Below are 15,610 nucleotides of genomic sequence, written 5' to 3'. Positions count from 1 at the left end.
AGTTGTCCATTGTCTCTATGGTTACTGTTACACATCAAGAGCTCGTGGTTGGATGTGAAGCTGCTATTAACAATACAAGTTTAGATGGCAGTGTTCTCATGGGGAGAAGTTCTCTTTTCCATTTTGCATCTGTCAGAAGTTCTGTCAATAGAAAAAAAGTTAATATTGCTTCTGTTGACTCAGTCATCCAATGGATAAGTACCACTTACTGAAGATGAATAATAATAGTTTGTAACTTCAGCTTTCATTCCAAGTTGATGCTTGTGGTCTTCTGCTTGCTGTTGTTTTCTTGCACTTCAGATATTACTGTTTCTATAATACTTGTGGGATAAAGAGGAGTACCTGAAGATTTGTTCTGAAGAAGAAATACGGTGCAGGGTTTTATTTATTTGAGAATGTGGGAATGTATTTGCTAGTGACAAAGCCTTGCCTGAATGCTGTGAGATACCCCAAACACTGGTAGTAAAATTATTTATTGTTGTACAGGCTTTCCCGTACCCTTTTTGAATGAAAAATGGTGCTAAACCATAGCTGTAGTAAAGGCCCAAGGGTGGGACAAGTCAATAATAAAAGGGTTGGGTCTGTTTAGTTCAGTGGAATAAAATGTTCTGGTGACTTAAATAAAAATGATTGCCACTTACTAAGAGCAATTAGAAATCAAATTCAGTTTATCAAAGATTATGCAACATCTTACACGTCTCTGTGTTAAATAAGTGCTTCTACATTTTTTGTCACAGGTATTTTCTCCAAATAAATACTTTTAATGACCTAACATTGACTATTTTGCAAACAGCAATTGGTTGACAGGGAGAGAAAAAATATTGTAAGTGGAGACAAAAACTTGTGAAATAATATAGATTTGCTCAGATTTTTTCTTACTCTTGTTCATTTAGCATACAAATACATGAAGATAGAGAGTAATTTAGTGAAGCTTAACAGTTACCATTAGAGAGTCTTCTAGTGACTTAATATATTGAAATATTTTTGCAATTTCATTCTTAAGAGTCCTTTGGATAGCAGTGGGTCTCACAGGAGCAGACCAAGTACCACCAGAAGGAGAGATCTTGTGGTGTGTAACCCAGAATGAGCATGCTTTGATGTGTTCCCATTATATAACCCTTTCTGTCTCTACTTACCAAAGCAGTTGTTTGGTGACAGCATGCTTCTTTAAGGACAACAGTGCTTATTGAACTGCTGGAATAACTGATGTAATCAAGCGCTTTATCTGTGATAGCAAATTTGGGGGCATAAAGAAAAACTCAAGTTGAAGTTTGAAGGGAGTTAATCTCTCAGTCTCTGCTAATGTTTGCAAAAGAGAAGTAAAATCAGGTGATGGAGGTGGTGCATCAACCTTGGTGGCTACAAAAGTGTTCCTGAAAGTTCTGTCAGGAAGCATTTGTTCTCAAGTATTTTTAAAGTGAATTTGTTGCTATGCTATTTCTGCACTCTGGACTGAAATATGAATAGAAATTCTACCTTTTTTTAGAAATCTGTATTTGTATCTGATTTGTGTGACTCAGAGCTTAGGCAGTTTTTCAGTAAATATTTACATGAATATTTTTTTTGGGGGGGGGTAAGCTCTTAATGCTTTATAGTTAAGATGTAAGTTGAACTCTGCAGAATTCTCAGACATACTCAGAGTAGATAAGAGAAATGATTTTTCTTGTCCTCTCAGTATTCTCACCAAAACTAACACTTGGAAGTGCTCTAGCATGCTGTTAGCATATTATCGTGTTCTTGAATCATCTTCAATTTCTGTTTATTTTTGCTTTAAGAAAGCTTAGGATGATAATGAACAGCATTTTAGATTGTGCATAATACACAGTCAGAATAACTAAGTTATACCTATGAATTGAAATCAAAGCAACAAGCTCAGTGTGAAAACCTAAGATGTATGTTCTTTTTATTTTGTTGTTGTAGTTGGTTTTTTATTATTATTAATATATAGATTCTCTAAAAGTCTTTGAATGACAAAAGACGTAGGAAAACTTATTAGAAACCAATTTCCTAAAGCGTTGCTGAGTCTGGTAGACTGATAGAGATAAAATAAGACCACTGCCATTCCGTCTTCCCAGATTCAGATAGTAGTGTTGTTGTGAATGTCCATAAAAGACAAATATACAACATTTGATTGTTCAATTTATTTAGTTTATGTATAATCACATGGCTGATGACACAGATCTCGTGAACAGGAAGACTCAGCATTCACATGAACATAAACAGCCTCATTCTGTTCCTGTGTCTGTCTAAGAGGAAGGCCTGTTAGTGAGTAATACATACATGTATGCAATATGGATCCCTCCAGTAACTGGCCCTAGATGCTCAGTCTGTCCAGTCGTTTGTCCTGGGCCTCAGTACCCAGATGTGCACCCAGGAAAGTAGTTAGAAGTGGGATCTAATAAGAAGCCAGATCAGACTGTCCTGATGAGGCAAAGGGCATGGCCAGACAAGGACAGTCCCCAGGAGTGTTTTTACACACAGAGAGCCCCTCTTATCCCCACTGTTCCTCCTTCATGCACCTGTTCCTTTCAAAACCACTTTTCTCCCTCCTTTTCCCCACCGGATCCCTAAATGCTATTTCCCTGCATCCCATATTGCCTTCGTGCCCTAGAAGCTGTAAGTTCCCTTCCTCTGTAAGGTGCTCTGGGGAGCCCCCACATTTTGATGGGTTTTGTACCTCAGCAGTGGGGTTGACTGGTCTTCTTGACTCCTTTTCCTGTGTAACTATCTGCCTTTCATCATGTAACTGTGTAAACTGCCTCAGTTTAATGCAATTTTATTTCTGTTCTGTTTTTCTTTTGTAAGTAAGCATTTTAATTTCTTCTTCTTTTACCTCAGTATGACAGTGCTAAGGATAGACCTGCAAGATATTCGGTCCCTGTATGTTAACACTTTGCACGTTTTTTGTATGAATGTAGACTGTGATTTGTTCTTACACAGTGTAATGATACTGACTTGCTACTTTAGAAATGACTTAAAGAGAAGATTTGTGCTATACACTTTAAGATTGAGAATACTAGTATCATTTTAACACATTCTGCAGTGTGCTTGTATGAGCTTTCTGTGGGGAAGAAGTCTAATGAAGTAACGTATAGACAACATAACAGCTATTTTGCAGTAGGTACTTTAGTCATTGCTAAACTGTAAGTGTAATTAAGTGCAACTTATAGAGGACATAATTTAAAAAAAAAACAACAACCTTTATCTGTATGTACGCATTTATATTCTATATTTCATATAGGAAATTAAACTTAATGTTATATACTGTTTTTTTTCAAAAGCATGTGGTTTGTATGCCTTCTTACCATTACAAAGTGATTGTAGTTCTGATATGTATTGTAGCAAGTAAGATTTGTGTGCATGTCCTTAAGCAGAATGAAGCACCAATTCCACTCACAGAAGCATGTTACCAGCTTAAAAAGCTGAATTTGCTTGTCTGAATTATCTGCAAGTAGGCAGCATAATCAAAACAGTGTTTAAAATAATCTGTAATAAACACTTTGAAGTTGATTATTGCTTTTACATTTCTTGTGAAAGGTAAATACTGGTTCAAGCAAAGCCCTTCTAACCAAAGATAAGGATGGTTCTAATTTCACTTACCATTTTTTTACACAGCGTTAGATGTATGGCATATTTTTCTAATCATGTAATATCTTGAATTGACGTTTTGTGTTTTAAGAATGAAGCTGCTGTTTGTAGTGGTATTAATTTTTCTAAATTTTATTCTTAGAGTCATGCTTACAGTGAATCTTATAGTACAAAGAAGAAAACTACTTATTCCCGTAAAGATTTATTGGTTAGTTTTCTATGATATTTATTATAAATACACTGTCTAGACTGTTAGATACTAATACAGTACATGAATAAATGGATTAGTTTGCTGATAGATGCATTTATTTTATTTTTTTGTAAAAGGAACTTGTGTTATTGACCAAATTCTGACAAGTTGAGTGTTTTAAGCTGTCACACATCAGTAGGGTTATGTGGATGGAGCTCATCTGAATAAAAAATACTATTCAGTGAGAAGCCTTTTCAAATGGTTTAGAAGTGGCACTTCTGTGAATTAGAGTTTATTCAGTCAGAACAGAAATACGTGTTTTATTACTTGTGCTTTGACCACTATTTGTTAGAGTTTTAACCACTCTACTTGTTAGAGTTCTAGTTTTGAACTAGCTAAGGTTGTATTTACCATAAACCTTGACGTTATTCATGTGAGTTCTTGAGAAAGACGTGGGTTAATGTGCTCTTCTAAACACTCTTCTAGAAAATCCAGTGTGTGGCATGGATATACTGCCAGTATTTTGGAGGCAGTTTTTCAGAGGATGTTGACAGCTGATGACTTAGCAGTGATTGGAGCAGTGGACGTGTGGGTTGAGACAATGCTAAAAGTATTATGCCATGTACTTGCCTCTCTATTTTTTCTCTCTTATATAATTTCTTCTCCCATATGTATATGCATATATGTGTTATTTGTCTGTGAAATGTATAAAAGCAACAATAAGCCAGAATTTTAGCCGTTAGACCTCAGAATTTGTGCTTGGTGTAAAGCACAGCGTTAGGCTATGGACTAATGGTGATGATGCAAACATCCATCCCCTATTAGATTCTTCTCTCCCTCCAAATTCTGATATAAGTTGGTATCTCATAGAAAAAGAAAGATCAAATAAACAATTGTAGTAATTATTAGTGAGTTCTGTCTCATGTTTTTCATATATTTCATGTTGTACTTGTCAGGGTTTAGTCAAACTTCTTAGGGTTTTGTTATAAGGGAGCGTAACACAACTACTTTGGGCAAGGCATGAAGAGTATGGCATATGTTAATATATGGCAAAAAAATCCCAATTTCTGAACTTGGGAATAGTTGGGCTATATCAAAATAGATCTTTTTTTTTTATTATTCCCAAGATCTTTAAATGCAATTACACAATATTAGTGTTTCTTTTCTTTTTCTTTCCCTTTCACAGAGTGGACTTTACCACGATCAAAGAAACTATAGCAGCCTTAGATATAGCAAACCGATTCCTTCCTACCATACTCGGGTCTGTCTTTCCTTCCTATATTTGTTGCTTAATATATGAAGTACATAAAGCATGTTAAAAATCTAGCCCCCATATGCTACTTCATTGTACATTGCTATAAGTGATAAATTAACAGCCTGATGAGGTAGATTGCTTCTCACAGTAATTGCAGGTATGTTCGTGGTCGTGTTTAAGTAAATGTCTAAAGGAAATGGATGTCTTTTAGATGCTACTTAATTTGTTGCTACTTTCTTTTGATAAAAATTCTAGACTATTCTAATGAAAATTTTATGTTTCGTTTTCAAAGATAATGGATTTTCCTGGAATGTTTATCCATACTTAAAAGTTCTTATATATTTTACAACTATAATAGATTACTTCCATCTTTTGAACTTTTGATGAATATAAAGCAACAGATAAAAACATATGCTGTATACAGAAAATGTTTCTTTCTCCATTCTTTTCTCTGTTCTTCACATTACAGTCATCTTCTCTATACAGTGATCCTGTGGCAACAACTAGGAGTTACAGGGTTAGTACTACATGAAAGACATTTTTTCTCTGGATGTTTTAATGGCCCTTGAAAATTAAAATTACGCTTTTCTTTATAGGTGTCTCCTTCTGTAAACACTGGTTTGATAAGAAGTATCAGTTTGGTTCGTAAGCCCCATTTTGCACGGATGCCTTAAGTTTGTATTGTATGGCCGTGTGGCTTGACAGTATTACATGTGCATTCTTTTTGTGCTCTTAAATATAGATAATTCATGCATCTCGTTTTGGGGAGACATTAGTTCACCTTAAATACTAGGTTCCCCCTTTAAATTACTGTACCAATTGCTATGTGATGATCTTCTTACAGACAGACATAAAGTTTATGAATACAGCAGTAATGTTCATGAATACTGGCCTTAGAATAAGTTAATCCAAGCATGCTAGACAACAACTGCATGTGTAATATTTAAAAAAAGTCTAGCAATTGAATGAGAGAATCATTGTCTGGACGATACAGAAATTTGTGGTAAATAACAATAAATAAATAAATCATGTACTTTCAAATGAGATGCCAGAATGAAAACTTGTAAGTGTGCAAAAGTGCAAGTGGACATCTTTACAAAGTACAAAGCAGCTAGAATAAGAGTGGTGAAGTAGCTCTATAAAACTTTTATTTAAAAGGTACCATGTATGCTTGAAACTTAATGCCTTTTACTGCTTCAGTAATTCAAATCTAACTTAGCTGCCACCTGGAGGAGTTCTGAAACTACATAAGAAAACAGTCAAATTTTTTAAATGTAATATTTGTATGTACTTATGCGCTTTAATTGCAGCACTTCTTGATTTTGTGTGTGTTTTTGTTTATAACACTAGAAGATCCAGTGAGAGAATGAGACTGTGGTAACTCCTATTACATAGAATTCTTAATTTCTATTGGAGATAGCTTCAGAGGCAGGGGACAGCAACATGAGACTCTAAATTTTTATTTAACTTGGTGCCAGAGCTTCTGTTATTATTCCATACATAAATAGATTTCAGCCTTGCACTCCGAAAAAATTCTTCAGGAAAATCTGCATGGGCTTTCAAGGTGGATAAGTGTACGATACGACTTCAGTTTCCAGGGTGGTTTGCAACTACTGAAAACAAATTTCACTTAAAATATTTATTTTTCTGAAAAAAGCTGACTTTTATATAGCTATTTTTCACTGAAATTTAGGTTATATTAGGAAGTAGATATCCATATTAGTTGGAGGAAATGCTATTCTTAAAAACTGTTCTTCATTCTTTCAAAAAATATAAATAGTAACTGGAAAATACCTATCTGGGTAAGATAATAAGAATGAGATTTAATTTATCAGTGCATTTCAGTGTGTGAGTGTGTGACAGTAATTTCTGAGTCAGAATATAAATGGCATTTCATTCCCTCTGTTTCTCAGGCATCTTTGAGTGGTGATGGATTATGTAGCTCATGTAGTTCTTGCACTGTAAGTGTTACAGGTTTTCAGTTGCTTCCTTCAAAATCTTGGTTTTCTGGAGACATAAATCAATGAAAATTAAGAAAATTTTCAACACTTCTCTTTAGCCATCTGAATACAGTTGGTATTCTTCAAGAGCAAGCTCAATTCGAAGTAGTCCTGTGGTGAGCGTTCCTTTGCATGTTTTGCTGAATGTTTTGATACTAACACACAACAGCTATGAGTATTTTCACTGTGAGTTATTTTACTGATTAATTAGATTTTCACTTTTTTATTAAAATATTGCTGTTTATCAGAGATGTAAATTTTACCAAGGTGTGAACTTCTGGCAGTGAGACAGTAACATAAAGAAGCCGTAAGGAATTTCCTGTTTTAAGCATCTCTCAAATATTGTACAGATGTACAGAACTGGGAAGAACTAAGTGCTGAAGCACAGTACTTTATGGAATTACCACCTTATGTCACAGCTGGAGCCAGCACATGGAAAAAGTCCTTCTTTGGGGGAAGAGGACTGATGTCAAACTTCATTATATCATGCAACATTATATCATGCAGTGAGAAGTAATCGGCTCACTTTTCTGGTGGCTGATACTTAAAAATTAGATAAATTTGTTCTTGTGTCTTGTGCTGAAATTGCTGCTCCAAAGATGACTTTTTGAGCTGCAAAGTGATTTTTAGTAGCTACACCATGTTTCTGCCCCAGAACCACTCGGTTTTACTGGTGCATCTGCTCATCTGTCACGCTACCCAAGAAAAGAATGCCAGCATTTTGTGTGAGTCATGTTTTCATTTTTCACATGCTCTTATCAGTGTTAGAGAGGAAAAATTAAAAGAAAAAAAATTGTCAGGAATTCATTGGTTTTTTTAGCTGCAATAGACTGCAGACTAAATTTTAAGGAATATAGGAAAAAGGGACTTTTGCCATTTCTGTAAAGGGTTCCAAAAGTTAGGAGTTATTGTCATCCATCTCTGAAGTCTTTTGGATGTTGAGTGTACTAATTGTCTCCTGTTTCTCAAGATTGAGTTTAATGTCATATATATATATATATATATATATGTATATATATGTGTGTGTGTGTGTGTGTAAAACATATATTTAGGAGTTTGTGTCAGTTTTCAGTATGTTTGTGATATCATTAATGCCAATGTATACTAGTGAAGATTTAATAGATTTCAAAGTTGAAAAAATTGAATGAAATAATTCTGAAAAGGATATTAAGTAGATAGATGAAGGAAAAATCTTGTTCATAGCTTAATCATCACTTAATATATTCTTTCTGTTGTTAATACTTGGTTTCACTGGGGTGTTGCATTGGAAATCAGCTCAGTAGCCTTGGGAAATCAAAAGGGAGAATAGAAGAGAACATGAAATCAGAGTATAAAACAACACTGAAAAACATACAAATCCATAGTGCTCTGCATCTGAAAAACCCATTAGGGAAAAGATGCAGGTGTGCTGACTGCCTTCTGAGAGAGGATTCAGAGATACAACTAGCACACTGGGAAAGGGTTTCTCTTACATTTTCTGATGAGGCTTTTGAAGATACATTTTATGAACTTAACAGTAATGAAATAAATCTTTACTGGAGAGAAAAACCAGGGTAATTTTTGAGGAGCACCTGAGCAATTTTCTTCCTTCCCATTGGCCACTATGAAGATGCATACTATTGAGTTTTACTCAGTCTAAGTGCATTTTGATCCATTATTGTGCCTTCTATTTGGCTTTGTATTAAGAGAATAAATACGTTAGTCACATAATAATTGTTCAGTGCTGTAGGGTTTTTTAATGTTCTTTTTGTTTGTTTATTAATATAAGCAGTACTTAGTGCCTCAGCCTTCTGGCTTAACTGTTTCTGTTTTTAAAAAAAAAAAAATCTTTATTACTGTTGATAAGAATCATGCCTGAATAGTTGTTTTTTAAGCTTGTGTAAGTCATTCATTTTATCTTATTTTAAAGCTTTATTGCTTTTTATTATGCTTTAATTATAAGCATAGTTTCTTTGTATTTTCTTGCAGAACAGATCTTTCATTTGTGCTATACAAATTTCTTGGACAAACATTCAAACATTATTTTTATCTATAATAAAATATAGAAATATAAAAATTATAATAACTTAGATGTAAGGGTATATTTTCAATCCTTGTGATGTACAGATGATGAAATGGGGAGGACTGCATCCTCTCTAATCTTGCCATGCAAGGGAAGGGTGGTAATGTGGTGGTGTAGTGGTGTTTGGAATCCTTTCTGGTTCCTTAGTTATTGTAAGGTGGCTGTAAGTATTCATCAGCTGACTATTTTATTTGTGTACAAGGCATTTCACTATCTTCAATCAGAATGAGATGAAGCTATATCAAGTATTTATTTCAGCTACAAAGATGTTCTGAGTTATTTTTTAATGGTGAAAATTGAATGGAGGCCATATATTTTCAAATTATTTAAAGATTTGTCTTTCATATAAGTACTTTTAAAACTAAATGCATTGTTCACATTAACACATTTAACATATAATGTGCTTTTTAAAAAATATTTCACTTGAGTTCCTATGGCAGTTGTAGTGATCGTAATGTGTTTAGGTATATCTTGCCTTTTCTGTGAGTAATGTGAGCACTTTTTCCCCTCACTTTTTGGCCACCTGAGGGTGGCTTCAGGGAGGAAACTTACATTCCATTTTAAAGATTCTAAAAATTGAGAGAGTGAAGGCCCAGATTAGATTGATAAGATTGCGATCCAAAGAGGAAACAACATTTGTAGAGAAAAGTATTTTTCTCTTTCTTGACTTCAGACTGTATCATCTGTTTTTATCATTTGCAATTTTATTCTTTTTATTTTTTTAAGAATTTATGTAGTTTGGCACTACTGATTCCAAACCATTTTTCTATATTTGACTGTACTTCTTATATTACTCCAATTATAGAAAGTGAGTCAGTAATAAATATCTATTGGCCTTGCTTTTAGATAAGCACCTAGATAGACAATGATCAGAATAGTAAATTTGAAGAGCAATTAAAAATTATGCATGGCTAAAGTATTGATAATGGTGTGGCACATGTATTATTCCTATAGACACACTTAATGTCTCAAAAATTCAGAAAAGAATATTTTGCAGTTCTTACACTTCAAATACAGGAATAAATTGCAATAATGAAAATGTAAGTTGTTGCTGTATTTAAAAAAAAAAAAAACTTGTTCCTTCTGTGATATAATCTTCAGTTTTCTTTCAACCTCATTTTTTTTTTTTTTTAAGTCCTCTGATTTTTCTGATAAAAGTGAAACTGCTGCTGACTATTTCAGTCGCTCCAACCGCAGGGGAAGCGTTGTTTCTGATGCAGATGATGTCCAAGGTTTGAATAGTGTGAGTGTAATGCTTGTTATTATATTGTGCCAAATACAGCAGACTGACTAACCGTGAATTTTATTTTTGTTCTACAGAGGAGTAAATACTACAAAAGAACTCTGAGCTCTTTTGTCAAATAAGTCTGCTTGTTGAAGGATTGGGGCTTGTTTCAAACTAAATGCTGTGTTTTATATGAAAATGTCTCAAGTCCAGGAATTTTCTTAAAACTGTTTCATGTTGCATGCTGCTTTATTTTAAGGAGATTTTGCCTGTTGCTTGAAGCATGTAACATCTTAACACTTCACATTATTTTGATAGGTGATAAGCCTAAGCATCTCTTTAATGTAAAAAATCATTTTTTTTTCTTGTGGAAGTTTATTTTATGAAGTTAGCAATTCCTAGTTTTGCTTTGTGGAGTTTTGGAGTACTAATACTTGTTTTAATGACAAAAATAGACTTAAGTATGCTCTTGTTAGCACATTCTAGTGTTCATTAATCCATTGCAAGAGTTTCTAAGAATCCTTTATTGGAGCCATCTATGCCCTTGCACTGAGTCCTAGGTTAACAGAGCTTGTCACAGGAAGATTGGGATGACAGTTTTCCTATCTGTTCCCTTGATCTGAGCTTCAAAAGCTAGCTGCCTTTGTTTTTTATTGCTGTTGTTAACTCTAGCAAACTGTGTCACTTAAAGTTTTTATGTTTAATAGTGGAAAGAATAGGGAGTTTTCTGTTCATAATTTTCTGTTCTTGTCTTTGAATATCAGGGCTAGCATATGCCCTAGGGGGAAAAGCTGGGAGAACTGGGCTTATCTAGCTGGGTGGATGGGAGGCTACCTGATTACTAGCAGCCTGCCACTGCTTAAGTAGGTAAAAGCCAAACACTTCTTAACTGTACATTTTGCACCCTCGTGCTGCTTCTCAAGGCTAGAGCCTGGGAGAAGCTCCATGAGATTAGTGTTACACTCAGGTTACAGCAAGGTTGGAGAATCTCCAACCTCAGGAGCTGGTGAAAGTTAACCACGCAGAGCCTATAAATAAAAGCTAACCTGGATTTCTGTTTGCAGCAACTCTGCTTTGGTTGGAAGGCTGGACTACGTGACTACTAGAGAGTACCCTTACAACTGCTGTTTCTGTCATTCCACGTTTTGGCAATATAATAGTCATATAGAGCTGCATAACTTGTATTGTAGTGTTCTATTTGTCTCCGTATGTGGTCAAAGTATCACAGAGAGCAGTCGTATCTGTTTTAAATCTTAGCTTTTTCTTAACTTACGGTAAAGCTCTTTTACTCAAGCTTGCTCTGCTGAGAGAAAGCGTGGAAGCTGAGACAAACAATTGTTATTTTCTCAGTTTTTATCGTTGTTGCTACGTAAGTTAATTTGAAGTATGTAAAACTACTTATTCTTAATGTACATGTAGACTGTAATAATACTTTGTCTTTCCAAATGATACTTCAGATCATTTGGATTTTTCATATCATTTTTACCATCATGGGGGTGGCAAACATTACAAATTTGGATTTCAGTATTTCATTGGAGATGATAGAATCTGCCATGGAAATGCATTGTCAAACCTGTAGAAGCCATAGCAGACAGAAAAAGATCTCATACAGGAACATTTGTTTTTAGTGTGATGATAGCAAACTTCCAAATCTGTTGTCACTGGGCTGAGAGCAAAGTGGGCGGTTTTGAATAAATGAGCTTTTGAAGAGGTCATGCTATTAAAAAGTACTCATCAGTGTGTTACAGTTTTCATTTAATTTCACTTCTTTGTTTTGTGTAAATGTTGAAACTATGGAAGTCTACAGTGCAAGTTTGGATTCCCAAAGGTTCTGAAATAAAAAGTTGGGATGGAGGTGAAGTGGGGGAGATGTTCATTTGCTCAGACTCCAGTCCAAAAAAATATGAATTAAAATTATTTCATAATTCAGAGCTTTCACTTGAAGTGTTCTTGTCCTTATGTAACTTGTGGTTTTACTGAAGAGTTAAAGGTAGCAAATGTGTTTTCTAATAACTAGACCATTCACACTGGTGTCACTGATTGTCTGAAGTGCACTTGCATGAATCTGTTTGTTATGCCACCGAGTGTTGTAGTCACTATTGTGCTCAAACTTGAAGTAATGGAACTTGTTTTGTTCAGTACTTTATTCTAAGCAATGACTCTTTGGAAAACTTTGTAAAAGGTTTCTGGCTTTTTCTTTACAAGCATTCATTTATTTTGCAGTTAAGGTAAAACTACATTTTGAGGCTGTATTTTTTTTTTTTTCATGCATTTTGAACTGTGTTAACTTCTGATATTTCTCTTTCACTTTTTGTTCGTGAATATTTTTCAGTATCTTTGAACAGAATAGTGCTCTTTAGTAGTCCTTTGTAGCAAAAGGTGTATTGTGACCAGTTTCCCTTCTCTTTTTCAGCTGGAAGAAAAGAGTGAAAAATCACATTCAGAAATTTTTTCAAGGGTAAGAATCTTTAAATTAAAATTTTTGATTGTTGGTATTCATCCAGCAGTTTAAAAACATGAAAATTTCTCCAAAAGTAGAAATATGTGCTTTCTTTGTGGAGTGTATTTTAGTAATGTTAAGAACTTGCAAAGAAATAATTTTAGACATATTTCTTCTACCAAAAATAGTGCATTGCATCTTATTTCCAAAAGAAATAATATTATTCTTTAATATCCTTTTAAGAAGTATCAGTTTCTTGTAGAATTCATTTTCTGGGTAAAACATTCACCAGGAAAGGTTGTATTTTAAGAGACTAAGACTTGAAAAACACAGATGTTGGATTCCATTAGCGAGTTCTGAATCATGTGTGACAGAAAAATTTTAGAAGTGTTTTTTGGTGCTAACAGCCTCCTTATGGATATCTTCTGAACAGAAAATTGGAAATAAACTTGAAATGTTACAATAAGTGATATGTTTTCTATTTCTTTCTGTTCTGCTACATACTATTCTTTAAGCTTCTCATCAATCAGATGACTGTAAACAGAAACCAACATTTCATCAAGAAGTAACATAAGTGCTGGAAAACATTTGGTGGAAAATAATCCTAAGAAAAAGTAAAGATGAGAGAAAAGTGCTTTACGGTTATGAAGTAATTTATAAAGAGTCAAGTATAGTCAAGTATACCACTATATCATACCTGATGCAATGTTTTCCCCTCTTTAAGCCATCGTCTCGCAATTCAATTCCTCTGAGTGGCAACTCATCTAGGAGAGGAAGTGGAGATACAAGCAGTTTGTTGGATCCTGATGCCTCCCTCAGTGAATTACGGGTAAACTGCATTGTCAGAGAATTTGGATCTAGCTTAAAATTGTATTTGTGGTTGGGAGGAATGCTTTTTGCTTCTGGTTTCATAATAGTAAGAAAATGCTCTGAGGGTTTAATTTTCAATCAGGGGAAAATTTTTATATATATATATATATATAATATTTTTGTGTTGATAATTGTATTGATCAGTATTTATGTTGCTGATAGTTTATTTTAGTAGAAGAATTTGTAATTATTTCAAATTTGACATAAACATCCTGTTTGAGATCTTTTTTAGTTCTCATAGCTTGGATTCAGTGATGCAAACAAAATCTGAATTTCCATCTGGTTGTTGTGAACTAAGTACAATTTGTGTAAATTACTGCAGGCTTTGGCATTTGACAAAAATGCATATAAACATTTTGATGATCTTTCAACTACAAATGTATTTCCCCATACTACTTAAGCAATGGTTCATTCCTATGTCCTGCAGGATATCTATGATCTTAAGGACCAGATACACGATGTAGAGGGGAGATACATGCAGGGACTTAAAGAACTAAAGGTATTAGGGCTTCTCCCATGCATGCGTTCTGTATGGATCTTTTGGGGTAATGGAGATATTACTGGTTCCACTAACTGTATAAAGCTTTACTAACAAGTTCTTAAATTTCTTTAAAGCATGTACCTAACTTTTAATGCATAGAGAGCGTCAGATTGAGTTTGTCATTTAGATAAAATATTAAGATCTGCTATCTCATTGTACATTTCAAATCATTATTTGGTTTACGTTAACATTATTCTAACTTCCACGTTCTAGTGAATGTTTTGTGATGGGTTTTAAGAGGTTTAACGTACTTTTTCAGTGCTTTGTTGCAAATAAATAGATATTCAAAGTAATTGCTATATGTCAGATGAGGAAGAAAGAAGTAAGATACGGTTATGATGAATAACTTAATTATTCTTCCAAATCCCAGGAAATTTTATAAAGTAAAACTGAAGTAATACTTTTGAAATATATACACGTAGGCAGGCATGTTGCTTGCAGGAGCAGATTATTTTGTTTGGATCATTTGTAGACTGCAATTACGAAAGATAATTATTTGATTGTATTGGCTTGCAGTTCCAGTTATATTCTTCTTAAACCATGGATTGATATTTTCAGTATTGGGTTAATGAGATTTATCTGCATTTTGGCTTGCTTAAATTAATATGCTTATCTTTGGTGAATTTTCCCACAATTAACGGTTTGCAGTTAATCTAAAGTATGCTTGGTCTCTCTTCTGAAGGGAAACTAAATATGACAAATCAGGCAACTTACAATATCTTTTCCAGGATTTGTTCTCTTTCCTGTTATCTAGTCATGAGTGGCAAAGAGCTCTTAACGTACTTGTTTTACATCCATACAGAGGAAGAATTCACTGTCTGCTTCTTGCTGCTAGAGCATATAATGTTGACATTTAACAGCTTTCTTTTATTTTCTTGATTAAACACTGTGATAGACATTCTAGTAAAGAAAAAATATGTAATTAGAGCTGTTCAAGTTAGCAAATATATTCTTTAGATGATAATAACCTCTTTTGATATGATGAGCATTCTAAGTCTCTATTTTAACTATATTTGCTATATGACTATTAAAAAGATTTCAAAGAATGTCAGTTAGTGTAAAGCTGATTTTTTTAATAGTGTTGAACTTCTTCTGCATTTTCAAAGTTTTCCTCAACAGACTTGAAGAAATTGCTAGATTGTTAGACTTAACTATGCTTGTACTAACTTTGAGATTGCATTATATTTTCAGAATAGGTCTTCCTCTTACACTTTGGCATGTTTACCAGCACGTCAAGGCAGCTGTTCTGTCATTACTGAGCACTATTATTTATTATCTGTTAGAGTTGCCAAAGAGCACAGGTGTACAGTAGGCAGTAAGATCTTTGACCTGTGATCGACTTCAAAGATAGTACAAAATGTATTCAATTTTTTAAAAATATTATTAATAATATAACAGATATTCTTAAGTTAATTTAGAGAAATTCTTTCAGGAAGCCT

General features: G+C 34.0%; 1 protein-coding gene across 8 annotated transcripts in view; it reads left to right on the top strand.

The window, feature by feature from the left end:
- The window catches only part of LRRFIP2 (LRR binding FLII interacting protein 2), a 50,618-nt gene that overhangs the window by 19,792 nt on the left and 15,216 nt on the right, over positions 1 to 15,610 (top strand). For 4 of the 8 annotated variants that reach the window (XM_090142240.1, XM_031608396.2, XM_031608392.2 and 1 more), the window contains exons 4-6: positions 12,734 to 12,778; positions 13,485 to 13,589; positions 14,058 to 14,129. In XM_090142240.1, the coding sequence (XP_089998366.1) occupies positions 12,734 to 12,778; positions 13,485 to 13,589; positions 14,058 to 14,129 (222 nt within the window). Of the gene's footprint in view, positions 1 to 1,003; positions 1,070 to 2,838; positions 2,881 to 3,730; positions 3,797 to 4,964; positions 5,040 to 5,502; positions 5,551 to 5,629; positions 5,675 to 6,946; positions 6,995 to 7,092; positions 7,150 to 10,230; positions 10,339 to 12,733; positions 12,779 to 13,484; positions 13,590 to 14,057; positions 14,130 to 15,610 lie in introns of all 8 variants that reach the window. The other 4 variants (XM_090142241.1, XM_031608393.2, XM_031608395.2 and 1 more) reach the window with 2 other exon arrangements.

The sequence above is a fragment of the Phasianus colchicus genome, chromosome 6, assembly GCF_987193195.1.
Source record: "Phasianus colchicus chromosome 6, bPhaCol1.hap1.1, whole genome shotgun sequence".
Classification (NCBI taxonomy): Eukaryota; Metazoa; Chordata; class Aves; order Galliformes; family Phasianidae; genus Phasianus; species Phasianus colchicus.
Note: the sequence above shows the minus strand (reverse complement) of the source record. Positions and strands in the feature narration are given on the sequence as shown.